Source organism: Lepidothrix coronata, unplaced genomic scaffold (genome assembly GCF_001604755.1).
Source record: "Lepidothrix coronata isolate B3197 unplaced genomic scaffold, Lepidothrix_coronata-1.0 Scaffold43, whole genome shotgun sequence".
Classification (NCBI taxonomy): Eukaryota; Metazoa; Chordata; class Aves; order Passeriformes; family Pipridae; genus Lepidothrix; species Lepidothrix coronata.
In genome coordinates this window covers 2,394,557-2,408,911 of record NW_016690223.1, presented here as the reverse complement: position 1 = coordinate 2,408,911, position 14,355 = coordinate 2,394,557, and the positions used below count along the sequence as shown (strand labels likewise).

The 14,355-nt window shown below is 37.3% G+C and overlaps 1 protein-coding gene across 1 annotated transcript in view; it reads right to left on the bottom strand.

Annotated features, from left to right (window-relative positions):
- EML5 (echinoderm microtubule associated protein like 5) overlaps positions 1-14,355 on the bottom strand; it is a 115,672-nt gene that overhangs the window by 101,202 nt on the left and 115 nt on the right. Inside the window, 1 exon segment of the mRNA XM_017813864.1 lies at positions 14,258-14,355. This exon segment is cut by the window's right edge and continues 18 nt beyond it. Within this exon segment, the coding sequence (XP_017669353.1) occupies positions 14,258-14,355 (98 nt within the window).

The following is a 14,355-nucleotide window of genomic DNA, read 5'->3' as shown; positions in this document are numbered from 1 at the left end:
TCCTTCACTCTGGAATACATATGGTGAAAAGCATACAAACCTACAAACCTATCACAGACTGACAAACCAAAGCAGTCTAAAATCAAGGTGGAAACACTGATTTCCCATTCTAAACAGTTTACAAGCTAAGAAACTACTTCAGTAAAGATTATCATGCTGTAGCCACTTAATTGTGGGAAAATTGAGACAATTATGGCTATAAAATCAGAACAGAATTAATTTCAAATAAATTTTGTAACAGAATTCAGGCTAGAAAGGGAAATTGAATGACAAAAATTCTTCCCACAGTTAAAATTACTTAGCCAAGACCATTTCAAAAATTTCTTTTGAGAAAAAGGTTATTTTGGATGCTTCTGACCTCAGAAGTTAATGAATTAAATTTGCTTGAGGTACAAAATTTCTTCATTATCACTAAAACCCTTCAAACAACTCTTCACTCAGTCATTGCATCTCCACAGGAGATTTACAACAGTTTTTCACTACTAATTTTCCATCTACTATTTTTGAAATTTATACTAGATCTTCTAGTATTATATAGGGGGAAAAAAATCACAGAATGTAAAATTTTCTTTCATATTTCTGACCAAGTATATTAAACAGCTATTCAGTCTTCTCTCCTATGGGATATATTAATGAAAAACTTCTCTGTGCAAGAACTTATCATCTGAATATTCAAGAGTGAAGTCACAGAGTAATCAGTGACAATTTTTGAAAAGTTCTTTTATACAGAAAGGTTATCCTGATAAAATTAGCAGTTGGCTTAAAATAAGGAATAGTGGGAAGAAGGCAGTAGCAGAGCTGTGAGTGAAAAAAGCTGAGATAAGCACAACATTCTGTACTTCAATGGAATGCATTTCATTGTCAACCAAAGAAGGTTTAGAGCAGAAGAGAACACTATCTTGCCAACCCTGGAGACTGCAGATGCACTAGATTTCTTCGCAAGTTCAGGAGAAGTTCAGGCCTACAGGTGTTCTACAGGAGTTAGACAGAGGTGTTTTCCTACAGAAAAAGAAAGCCAAGGACTCTATAACACTTTATAATTTACCATCCCGCCATCTAACTTCCTACTCAGAAAGGTGAGAAGAGCCAGGATACCACTTAAAGCTGGGACATCATCTGAACCCTTGTTTAGAAAAAAAACTAAAAATGGGATTGAGGCTACAAAAGTATTTACACAAAAGACCATCTGCTAAAACAAGTAAAACCCCCACATGTACCAGACCCATAAACAAAACAGGAAAGAAGCATATGAAAATGCAATACTAAAGGGACTCAGAAGTCAATGTGTATTTGGTAGGCAATGAAAGCTGTTGACCCTGTGGGCTCACAAACTTAATTATTAAAAACTACTTAAATGGAGAAGATGGATGAAGAGCATTCATGTGCAGCACTTTCAAGAAAATACAACTCTTCTGCTCAAAAATTATGTTTATCTCCAGAATACTGATTCAATTGAATAATCCCAGTAAGGGAATGGAATGGAATACTCATTATCATAAGCATATGCTGTAACCTGCAAAAGATAAAACCACAATTATTCATAAATTAATTTATTACTGAATAATGTTTCAAAGGTTATTCATTTTCATGGTATTAATTTCTATGGCAGAAGAAACAGTAATTGAAAAAAACAGTTAGTAGAAGAGGAACTTGTAACTAAAAACACAAATATCATCTAATGTGCAACCTTGATCTAAAAAAACCCCAAAACATTTATCAGTTCTCAAATATTCCTGTTATTTCTTTAAGTATTCTGGAAGGCTATTTCACTTAAAATGTCACACTTGCCACAGTAAATCTTCAGGCAATTTCCAAATGCCGTCTGATGCCCTGTCTTGATCTAAGATAAAGCATCATTCACCTTGCTTGCTCTTGTAGAGAGATTATAAACAGGGAACAGGGATTAACACAGTTCTAAAAGTCAAGAGAAGGTTTATACAGTTGTCAGTTAACCAAAACATAGAATTAATCCACTCATTCTGCACGTAGACTGTCTTGATAAAATGGAGACATCTTACTACCACTCACCTCAAAATACTAAAATGCATAGATTTTTTTAAGTTATTTCTACCCTTAAGTATGTTTTGGGTTTTTTTCCCCAATGGTATGTATGTATAATGTTTGTATGCACCTATAACACAGTCTGACATTTTCAGGAGCTTTGTTCGTAAAATACGTTATCCTATCATTCGGAAAATTTTATTTTTAACATTATATGCAACTAGATTACATGCAACTAACATTATATGCAACTAGATTTAGTCACAAGAAATATACCACATAAACAATCAAAGCAGTAAAACAATACTTTTTCATCCAGTCTTTTGGAGCATTATTATAAAACTATGTCGTATCTACAGATTTCATTCTCCAATTCTGGCAAAGTAAAAAATACAATAAGTAATCAGGAGTGAAAAGTGTGAGCTAGATGTGAGAACACAATGATTTTACTATAACTATGACCAATTTATAAACAGGATTTTCAGCTTGGACACATTTTCTTTATTACTAGGTCTGGTCCTTTGCCTCAGTATTGTTTCTCTTCTTTTTAGTTAAATTCTTCACCTTAATCAAGCATTTTATTTACATGTAACTTTATGTCAAGTATCTTATCAATATACCTTATATGAAGCCAGAGGAAAATTAAGATGTAACTGATCCTATCATCAACAGAATGTAAGAGGCAAATGAAAAATTTTCCTAAATGTAATCTGATTTGGCTAAACCATCAGTAGAACTACCACCTTCGGGTACCTCTAAAGCTGATCACTTGGTTCAAACTGACATTACTCTCTCCAAAGTTATGGCACTCACTCTTTGGACACATTTCTCTTGATTCTTGAATTCAAACCCCAGAGAAACATCCAATCCAAGTTGCAGCAGTCCTTGGGAAGGGGAAAGTTCAAATCTGAACAGAATGCCAAGATCTGCTCAGGTTTTTTCCTGTGCCAGCCACAAATCCTACAAGCTATGCCCCAATTAGGCACAGATTGTTCTAGAAGGATGCATAGGTGAGAATTTTCTGAAGACAGGGTCCTGGCTCTGAGACTGGATATGCATCTCAGCAGTCTGTCAGCTGAATCAAACACAGAAATATCTCTTGGAACTAATCTGAAGCATATGTTTAACATTCTTTTATTTCCATAAACCTGTCTTAAAACCTAGTAATTCTGTTTATATTTGGACAGTATAAAGAGGGAAAAAATCCTGTGAACAAATGTGCTTACCTTGGCTCGGAAAAAGAGGCATTTCAGTTCACAGCTCAAGAGGAATTATTACTCCTATTTTAGAAATCCACTGCTTTTCAGCATAGGAACATCATTCTGATGCAAAACAGTGCTAATCCACAGACAAGCAATACCAAGACCTCCAAAAAAGGAGTCTCCAAAAATATTTATCAAATATGATCCCATGAATATTTCAGCAATTACAGGCTGGACATTGTTGTTAGGATGGAAGGCTTGGTTTGAGGGGTTTTTTGCACCTTTGGGGTTTTTTTGTTTGATTGATTGGGTTTTTGGTTAGGTTTTTGGGGGGTTTTTTTGGCTAACAAGGCTAACATGAGAGGATGTGTGTTTTTAAAGCAAAAGAATCAGACTGACCTGGGCATACAGATTCTGGTCTAGATCCACCCTGTCTGCAGCCCAAAGCAATAGGTACTATAAAGGAACTCCCCTGAAAAAGCTTGGAGGATCAAGCAGTGAAATGAAATTAGAACCCTATGAAAAATGGTTGGAAGGATCATTCACTGTGTCTTCTGAAGTAATATCTGAATACCCAGGGCTTTCATAAAAGAATAAGCATCAGGCACCATCTTACAGATCCTATTCAAAAGAAAAGGAGTCTACCAGGAAGCCTCTCAGCAGTGATGAGGAATCCTAGTTAAAGGGGAGTCTTTTGCAACTAGGATGACGACAGTTATTCTGAAGAAGAGATACAGTATTTCTCTGGAGTTTTAAGAATATATGTATCCTCTAGCAGCTAGGTAAAATAACAAAAAAACCTGCTTTTTAAACAGCAGTGGTCTCACAGAGACATCTTGTTTTAAATGCAGTACAGTAGTGGTATTATCAGATGGTGCACGCACTGGAATTCTTTGTGGTTTCTATCTTTTACAATATAAAACTGATAGGTATCATAAGCCTGACTTAAGAATTCAATCGTATCTTTTGCTACCAAGAGTTAAGGCAATCTTGGCTGATTCTGACCTTTTTTGTGCAAATCAAGCACTGCATTTTTAAAGTCCATGACTATCACAGTAGCTACAACAGCAATGCAAATAATGATACTGGTTATTTCTTGTAGAAATTAAAGTCTTTTGCAGCCCATGGAGTAAACAGAGCAATCTGTGCCCTAATGCAGGTAGTTTATACATATCTATAACATTCTGTAAGGTGCTTCACTATTGCACCAGGGGAAATTCATACTACAGATGACACATCAGCATCTCCCTGGGCAGAAAATCTTGAATACATGTTTTTGAAAAGAACATTCAGTGGCATCTCAGTTAAACACTCAACCAAATTATTAAGATGGTTATGAGAACTTTCACTTTCTGACACTTAAGTTCAAAGAAAATTATAACTTTTCTTTGAAAGCTATTTCAAGTGCTCAGTAGTTCTGATTACCATGTGAACATGCCAAAATCAATAAACCATTCCAAGTAAAATAAATATATTGTGAATAAACCAATTTCCTTGATAATACTATAACAGCATAATAATTTAAGTTTGTAACAAATCTAAATTTTAATATGAGCACATGACTAATCTTTATCAGTCCAGATTAGACAGCTTTGCCACTTTTATGAATAATAAATTACTTTTCATTTAAATTAAATGATAGATAAAAGTGCTGTCCCAAATCAGAAACACAACTCTGTAAGTGGTATAATAACATTTTGAAAAACTGGTTAAACTACATCTTGAAGTAAAAAAAACCCTTGAGGTACTACATAAAGTAAAACTAAATTCTCCAGCTTTTTTAGCTTAATGTCAGTGTCAGCTTAAGCTTTAAAAACCTCAAAATGTAGATGACATAAAACTAAAAACATCTCTTCATAATTATTTCAGGTTCTGCTTCAAGTATGTATCTCTTAAAAAGCCTGCATTGCTTGTGTTAACAATTACAGTAAAATCTAAAGTAATTTTTTGATATGTCATACAGAACATGTGCACTATGGTTTACAATCTAAAACAATTACGGAGGGGAAAAAAATGAACTCTCAATAATTAACTTCTAAACCTGAAGTTTAATTTATGTCTTAACTGAAACTTCAAATTTTGCATTTAAAACCCCAAACATTTGACTTCATGCAAACCCTTCAAAAGAATTATATTATTGAAACATGCCAAGTTTCTAGGCTAAGATAGCCTATCACTATCATAATAACATTGTTAACACAATAAGCTAACCTCATAACGCTGTTAAAATTCAGCCAGGAACATAATCTACTTTCCTACCTATATCAAGATGATAACTAACAAATTAAAACACTGAAAACATAGGTAAACAGAAACATAACTGCTTTGGCTGTAATTTGGAAAAGCTGAAGGATTAGAGCAGACCACAAAATTTCTGCAGAAATTACTTCAAAATTTTTAAAAATTAAATACTCTTAAGGCTTTGGTTACACTTCCTGTTTTTCTCAGACATTGTCCCAAAGCCTCACTTTTTTGCAACAGTTATGAGAAAAAGACCCAACTACCAAATCAAGAAAAGCATTTTCTACAGCACCAGGACATTTTCCCATTTAAGTATTGACCTGACCTGACCCTGCCTGTGAGTGCTGACAGAATCAGTTCAGGTGGTGATGTGACTGCTGGCTATGAAAAGCACGATGCATGAAGGCAAGCTCCTAAGCCTGTAGCTCCTTGCTGTGTTATCTACTTTAATCAACTTCTAGTACGGTTTAGATGTTCAGTTCTGGTTGGATATTTTTGATATTACTATTCATGTTGTTTTAATTAGGAAAAATATAGTTTCTAATGGTATGCAGGTGTATTAAGCAACAGGTTCACTCTAGCCCCACTTCAAACTGAATCAAAGAAATATCTTATTCTGTATTCCTAAAATATTTTCATTTTATCAAACCAAATGCAAGCAAAATATTTTTTTAAAAGATGATGCACAAAGCTCTTGGTAAAAAAAAAAAATTGTAATGAAGATTCAATAATAAATCCCTCAAAAAACATATTTCAGCCTGGTAGAACATGTTCCAGAAAAGCTCTAGAACCACCCAGAAAACTTGGTTTTCCTCAAGGAAAAGGTAGATCACGCTCTTTCCTCTCTCCCTCTGATCTCTTTAAGATATGATCATTCATCTTCCCTCCAGACTTTTACAGATATGACAACTTGAGACCACTTAACATGAAAAGCTGGTCAGCACTTAACTGGGACTTTGTCCTTGTGAAGCATGGCATAAAATGGTCATCAGGGGAATTATCTCACCCCTTGTCCTACCAAGTGCTTCTGCTGTAAAAAATGCCATTTTGACTGACAGACAGACAAAAGATACTTAAGCTAGAGGTTTATAGGAGGACTGCTTAGCTTAATTATGACATAATTTAGGTCCTATTAAGTCATGACTTCTTCAATGGAGGAATATAAACTATGTCCTTAGAGATCATCTGGAGGTGAGGAAGTGAGAGTCAATTGATTTATCTTTAGTATAAACAAATGAAACATTGCACCATATAAGCCCAAGAATAAGCTAAGGGAAAGACATGATTTTTCAGTTGGAAATCTAAACTTTCCGAAGAAAAAAAAGAAATCAGTCCCTCCAAATATCATATTCAGAAAAGAAAAATGCCTTAATGCCTTATTAAGGAAGTACAATAGTTTGGTGAATTAACCCATTCAAGTGATTTGAGTTGCTGCAATAAATCTCTTGGAATGGTACACATTACATGGTTTCAACATTATGTTGCTTTCATTCTTTGAAGAAGGCAGTTCCCCCATCAAATCCAAATGGAGAATGAACCCCAGGTGTCACATTTGAGCAGGAACCCACCAGCAAACACTCCAAAGCCTGTTTTTCATTACAGAAAAATGAACTATTTAAGAGTATTTGGTTTCGCAGTAAACATTCCATTGCAAATCAAAAAACCACGATCTTTTCTCGATGTCTAATTTTCGTCAAGAAAAAATAATTTGAAAAATTATTTCCTTAACTAGACTTACATTAAATTATTTTTATTTGAATTTGCGTGTGGGAAGATCATAAATTAATGTTTGTAGTCAAAACACTGAAGCTTTGGAACATAATTTCCAATTTTGGAAGCTCTTACTGTTCAGCTTGGGCCTACAATTTTTATTTTTGCTTGGGAAGTCACTTGACTTGTCACTGGGCACCACTGAAAAGAGCCTGATTCCATCTTCTTTACACTTTCCGTTCAGCTGTTTATATAGATTGATCAGATGACCTCTGAGCCTTCTCTTCTCTGGGCTAAATGGTCCCAGCTCTCTCAGCCTTTCCTTGGGAGAGATGGTCCAGTTTCTTAACCATCGACAGGATCTCAAAGTGGCCCTTAATGGACTGTCTTGTAGCTCCACACCTCCCACGTAATGAGGAGCCCAGAACTGGACACGGTACAGCCTCACCAGTACTTATAGAGGGGAACTGTTCCTACCACAGACTTTCTTTGGGCCTTCAGAACAAAGACTGGTTTCCTAACACTGTCTCTAGTAATCCAGAATGTATCCATGCTGTAGGTTTCCTAAGCATTATACAAGCAACATTTTCATGTGTTTCTATGCATGACCCATTTCACATTTGAACCATAACGTTAAAATTAATTTTGCTCTTGTTTTCCTCCAGCACAGTTATTAAAGGATCCAAAGGGGGACGGCCTTCATCGATGGCTATGATTATTGAAATAATTTGGGAGATTACCTTTCTGCAAATGAATAAACAACAGATTTTGTTTCTAGAAAGAAAGATCTGGACTGCATAAAATTCAAGGACGGACAAACAATTCCTCCCATGCTGAAGCTTGTTTTTCCTCTGTCACCTAAGTAATTCAAAAGACAGAACAGGCTGCACATAGAATGAATAATTAAAAAAGTTCTCCTTATGTGGCAACTGTGCTATTCATTCAGTTACATTCCCTGAAATCCGAAATACACAACTAATCATGAAATTCCTTGTGAAAATTCATAGAACTGCTGCCAAACCAATTAATAGAATTCCATCTGATAAAATTTTGTAGCTATACTTAGAACCTATGTTTAACATTTGTGCTTGACTGTCACCTGGAGTTAGGGCAGAGACACACAGCATTTATTCTAGACAAGAACAAGAAAATAAATCCGACAGCAGATACCTTAACTTACAATTACTTCAACTGTTTGTTGAGGTTTTTGAGAACTAGGGTGTCAGACTACTGGGGGAATACAAAAGATGGAAACAAAACAATTTCCTTCTACATTCTTGTGAAACCTGTTTGGCTCTTTTTATGAGAAAAGATAATCTCTTCTTTCATAAGTTTTTTCATTACTAGAATCTAATGAAAATGGAGGCACAAAGCCTCTCTCATAGAATGAGGTGGTAGAAATACACAGCATCTTTATTAAAAAAGTCCAACAGCTAGTCATCCAAAGTCATAACAATGCATAGTTAACAAAAAGAGAGGGTGAGGAAAAGATCTGTTGCCATTCAAAACTAGGATGTGACTAATCACTGCACTGCTAGAATTTCTGCTTGCAAACCACAGTTGACAGCCACATAGAGGAAGCCTGGACCTGCCTTCCTGAGAGCATTATCCAGGAGCAGTCTTAGAGAGCAGCTGACGGAGTACAAGAATTTCTTAGATGTTGATGGTTAGACTAACACTGAGAGTGCAACAATAAGTAGATAAATCCGAGTTGGTGAATAGAACTAACACCAGGGAGCAGAAGTGATTTTGATTTTCACTAGAACCTTAGAAATGTTGAAACTAAAAAGATATAGCTTTTTTGCCTTGGAATAAAGGAGCAAGATCATAGAATCTTCGGCAGGGCAATCTCTTGTAGATTGAGCTGAATTTTGAAATACAAAAAAAATGACAGTCTTAAATAAAGCGTCTAGAAGGACCACAATTCAGTGGCCAGAGGTTGGGCTTCTTCTTTTTGTTTCTTGGGAAACAAAGTTCAACATGATTCCTACAGAGCTGACAGCAAAAAAAATAATTAAAATTGTCTTAAGCTGTGATTTACACAAGTGAACCATTTTTCTGGAAACAGCCAAATACTATCTCTGTGAGAATACAGATAAATGCTTTGCCATTCTTGTCACCTGTCTTGCATATACTTCTGTTCCCTGTAAACACACAATTTCTCTCTCTACAGTCTTGGATACAGAGAAACATAAAGGGGGAAAAGAACCCTATGTTTTAATCGAACTCAAAGTAGAAAGATTTCTTTCTCCTCTGTCTTTGTAGCAGGGTATCTGGTAGTTTCTGGTACTATAACTACTAATAGTAAAGAATTTCAGTGTTTTCCAAATAATTCCTCGAGTTATGTTTGCCCTAAAAACACAACTCTGCACGAGTCCTAGGGTAGAAGATACACGATTTCTTTCCCCCAACTTAGTCCCAGAGAAGGAAAGTATATAGATTTTAGACAAGAAGGAAAATGAACTTATTAGACACAGCCTATGGTTCCTCAACAGCAGAGCTATAGGTGCCATTATCAGCAGAAATTCAAGCATTTTTACTAGTATAAAATGTGCCAGCTACAAACCCTAAATGTATCACAAATATTTTACTAAAGTAGTCACACTTTACTGATTATAAAGTTCTAGGAATAATATACAACAGCACTATTATTTGCCCACTTAGTCACATGATGGATATTAAAAAGTAGGACAGAGATAATAACCCTTCCTCATTTGTCTCCTTTTGACAGAGAAATGAAATTCCTCTTCTTTCTGTGACCAGCACAGTTGTGTGGTTGTTTTGCACCAGCAAAGAGATAATGGTACAAAAGGATAATTACAAATAAATGCAAAGTTTGAGCTCAAAACAGACATCACATAAAGCAAAATACGCATTTTTGTCAAGTCTGCTAAAGATCTCAAAAAGATGCACTGGTTTAACCTCAGATTGAGCTTCTACTTTTCAATGGCATCATCGATGCCAGATGAAAAGTTAAGTCCCAGTAAAATTCCAGTTCTCTGAAGGTCACAAAAAAGATGGTCACAGCTAATAAATAAAAACGTAAAAAAATTATTCTAAAAGTGTTCTTCGAGCACGTCAACATAGAGAATAGACCAGGTGACATCAAAGGCTTTTGGCAATAGACAGCCATTTAAAAAGGTGGATGAGTTCAGGGTTTCCAATTTTCTTACCTTACATTAAAAAAGTAAAATACATAAACAGGACTTAGCCCAGACAAATAAGGACCCTCAACATGAGCATCAGTTTCCCGTATGACAAGTTAATACTCTGAGGAGGCATCTTCTGAAATCTTTCTACAGATCAGGATTAAATATGATCCCCCTGAGGTCTCTCTGACACAGGATGGACAGCCTACATTAAATAACCTATGGTCCTCTAAATCAATAAAATTATGGCGAGAACAATGGCAAGATCTAACCTGAACACACCAACACACAGTTTCTTCCTTGTCTATCATAAAGCAAACCATTCTACACCTCACAAACTAGTTTGGTGACCCATGAAATCCTAGAGAACACAAGTTTAAATCAGTAGCTCTGTAGGAATAATTTGCATGTTCATTCAAAATTTGTATCTCCTACACACACACAGCCAAGGCTGGACAGGGGATCTTATCTTCTGCAAACACAGTGGATGTCCAGGTTATGCTGCTGGCAACAGATAGCACTGCCAAAGCAAGTCAGCTGAGGTTTCATGTGCAAGATTTTTTTCCTTATTTACTCGCGAAAACGCAAGAAACTCAGATATCAGCACTTCCAAAAGATGCAAATTTCCAAAGCATTTCTGCATCTAAGTGGCATGTTCCATAACTGTTCATATGGAACCTGGACCTCAACAATAAAAATATGCAGATGCGTAAGAAATAAGAGACAAATAAGATAGATACTCTCTATCCTCCAGAATAGTGAGTTGATTTCTGGAAAGTAATTCCCAGAAGAGATAAAAACCAAAACATAAAAAGCAAAAGCTCACCAAAAAGCAAGAGAAGTCCTTTTAAAGATGGATTTATAGCTGAGATTGTCCAATTAAAACAAACAAAACCAACAACAACAACAAAAAAAGACTGATAGAGGTCCTAAGTGATCCTAATTATCCTCTTCTATTTCAAAAGAGTGTTTGATAGAACTGAGGGACAAAACACTGAAAGAGAGCTCTCTTGCTTTCACTACATAGTTAACTGAGGCTAAGGGATTCGTGGTGTGCACACTGCAATTAAAATTGAGATTATTATACTGAAAATAAATTTTGTTAAAACATCTAATCATATAAAAAAATCTTACAGGAGGTTTACAGGCTTTTGTTTAATAAAAGGAGGCAAAACTTCACAGTAGAACACTAACTGCTGGTGCAAGAAAGAATTTTTAAAATGGAAAATATCCTATAGCAGTCTATTACTCTAATACTGTTTGCTATTACTAAAGACAAAGAAATGGTTTCTGACTGAAAAAATTGCAGTTCCTCTCTTCTTGATTGATGTTCACAATTACAATATCATCCAAAGCATGCTAACGGTATAAAAGTTCTCATAATGAAGAGTACTAATAATATCACCATGTAGTGTGCAATATTTACTGCTTAGTCCTTGTAGCTATGGAGCTGGGCTCATGAAAGTTTGATTCTTTAAACATGTAAGATTTTCAGACACCAGAGCTTCACAAGTGAGATCCCATACTTGTAAAAAGACACTCAATCCTCCCATTGCTTTCACTAAAAAAATCACAAATGTCCCAGCACTTGGACAATACTTGCCAAGCCTATTAAAATACCAAACATATGAATTCTTTTGCAATCAACAGTTGAGTTTGTTATCTTCAGAGAGAAAATCAAGTAACACTGTTTACTGTATTACATAATCCCATTTTTGCACCTGCCTTTTGGTATTTTAATTTTTATTTCTTAATACTTGACCTTTATATACCTTTAATACTTGACCTAATACTATGACTCCTTTAAATTTTGGGAACTAATATGTTTAGGTACCCAAGTTTAGTCATGAAAAGTGTGAGATGACACTTAAATGGTACCATGTTGCTTTTAGAAAAAGTAGCACGTGAAAGACCGATCACTTCAAGTTCTAATCTTACTATTAGAAATAGCCATGCTGCTTTTAAATCAAGCATTCTTTTTAAGGCATACTAGTATTTCTATATAGCTTTTGCACTTAAGAAGCATGCAAAATTCTAACTGCATAAACCTGTAATGCTTTAACATACTTAGAATTATATTCTCTCAACATCGGTACAATTCAGAGCAGGAGAAACTCCAGTATGCTGGGTCATGGTATCAAACAATTCAAAGTACATTCCCACACAAACCAGGTACATTCTTTCCCTCTGTTTAGTTGACTGTCAGTAGATATTTTTTTTCTTTATTTTAAAGTACTATTCTAAATAATGAGTTCTGTCACATTTTGGCCAAATGTAGCACATTGTACCAAAACTGAGAGACACTGAGCAAGGAACTGTTACCACAGTCGTACCTCAACCATATAATTCTTATGCTATAAGAAGTGCTACTGAAACAAACAGTGTCATTCAGAAGCACTCATGAATACAAAGTATTAAATGTGTAACATTACACTACGGCGACCTTAGAACAAGTAGTTAGCCACCGCTTCCTTAGCACGATAGGAAGTTGCGGATCTGGATTTCCCGCAGCACCTGACATCGTAGATGGCTAGCAGTTCCTAAGAAAACAGTTTTTCCTGGATTAAACTGAGAATTTTAAAGCATTAAATGATGCAAATAACAGTGATTCAAACTCCTGATTCGACACCCCTAGTACAAGGGTCTATAATGGTACATTGTCTGACTACTTTTTTCTTCACATATTTAGCACCAAGGAGAAATATACTACACAAGTCACACCCTTCATTCCCAGCCATACTTCAAATCTACTTAAATTTCTTCAAGAAGATTTAAACAAAAGAAAAAAGTGGCCATAATAACCAACTTTTCTAATGTGTCTAAAAGCTTAAACGAAAGACATAACATCTATTACACTCTCTGCAGGCAATACCTGTTACTCATGTGAGTAACACACACAGAGGGTATGCCTTGGAGCAGCAGGCATCATAAAAACAAATTTTGTGCTGTAAAACTTCCAAAAGACCTACAAAACTATCAGCTGCTAGCTCTTGCCCCAACATGAAGAGCAAAAGAAATCAGAATTCAAAATCCATCTGCAATGACACCTACTGGAAGGGAAAAGATTGATGACTCAGGCTCACATCTGCCCTTCATACTCGTCAAATACTCTCATTGATCTCACAGCACCACTAGGCTTATGAAAGCATCCTTGGAGTGGAAACACATTTAAGAAATGACACCAGCACATCTCTTCCCCAACATCAGTTTTTAATTTTATTTTTTTTTATGAACTCAGCACCTGACAACATTCCCTGCCTAGTGAACTACTGAGCTGCAGAAGAAGCCTCAACTTCGCAAGAAAGGCTGTTCTTTTAAGATCACCCTAAAAGTTGCGTGAGTTATAGGCAGGCCACTAATTCCCCATGTAATCGTCGCCTTTTTAACACCAGCCAAAGGTCTACCTTGCTGCAGATTAACCTCCTCCGCATCCCGAGTGCCCGGGGCACACACGCGATTACCGCCTCTCCTCCCGCCGGCCCTTTGACATTCAGGGGCGGCCGGGACCGAGCCGCGACCCTCGGGCTGCCGCGCCGGGCACAGGCGCCCGCGCAAGTTTCGGCACCGCACACCGGCGGCAGTGGGGGGAACACGACCCGACCCGTGAAATACGACAGCCAAAAGCCATTCCCAGGCTGCTTTCACCCACGGCGATGCCCGGGCGGGGGGGGCGGTGAGGGAGCGCTGACTGTCCTTGATGTATCCCGGTCCTCTCGCCGAGTCCCCGCGGCGCTGACGGGACGCGGGATCGCCGGTGCTGCCCAGGACGGCGCCGGGGGCAGGAGGCGGCGTGGGGACACCCGCGCCCCGCTCCGGGGCAACGGGAGGAGAGGGCAGGGAACGAGCCGAGCTGTGGGGGTCGGGACAGCCGGAGGGGGTTGGGACAGCCGGGCTGTGGGGGTCGGGACAGCCAGAGGGGGTCGGGGCCCGCGGCGGGAGGTGGCCCGGCGGTACCTGATGATGTCGTCCTGGTGCCCCAGGTAGAATTTCTGCCGGTGCTCCCGGGGGCTGTAGACCACGCCGACCCCCGCCACGAAGTAGACGATCTCCTT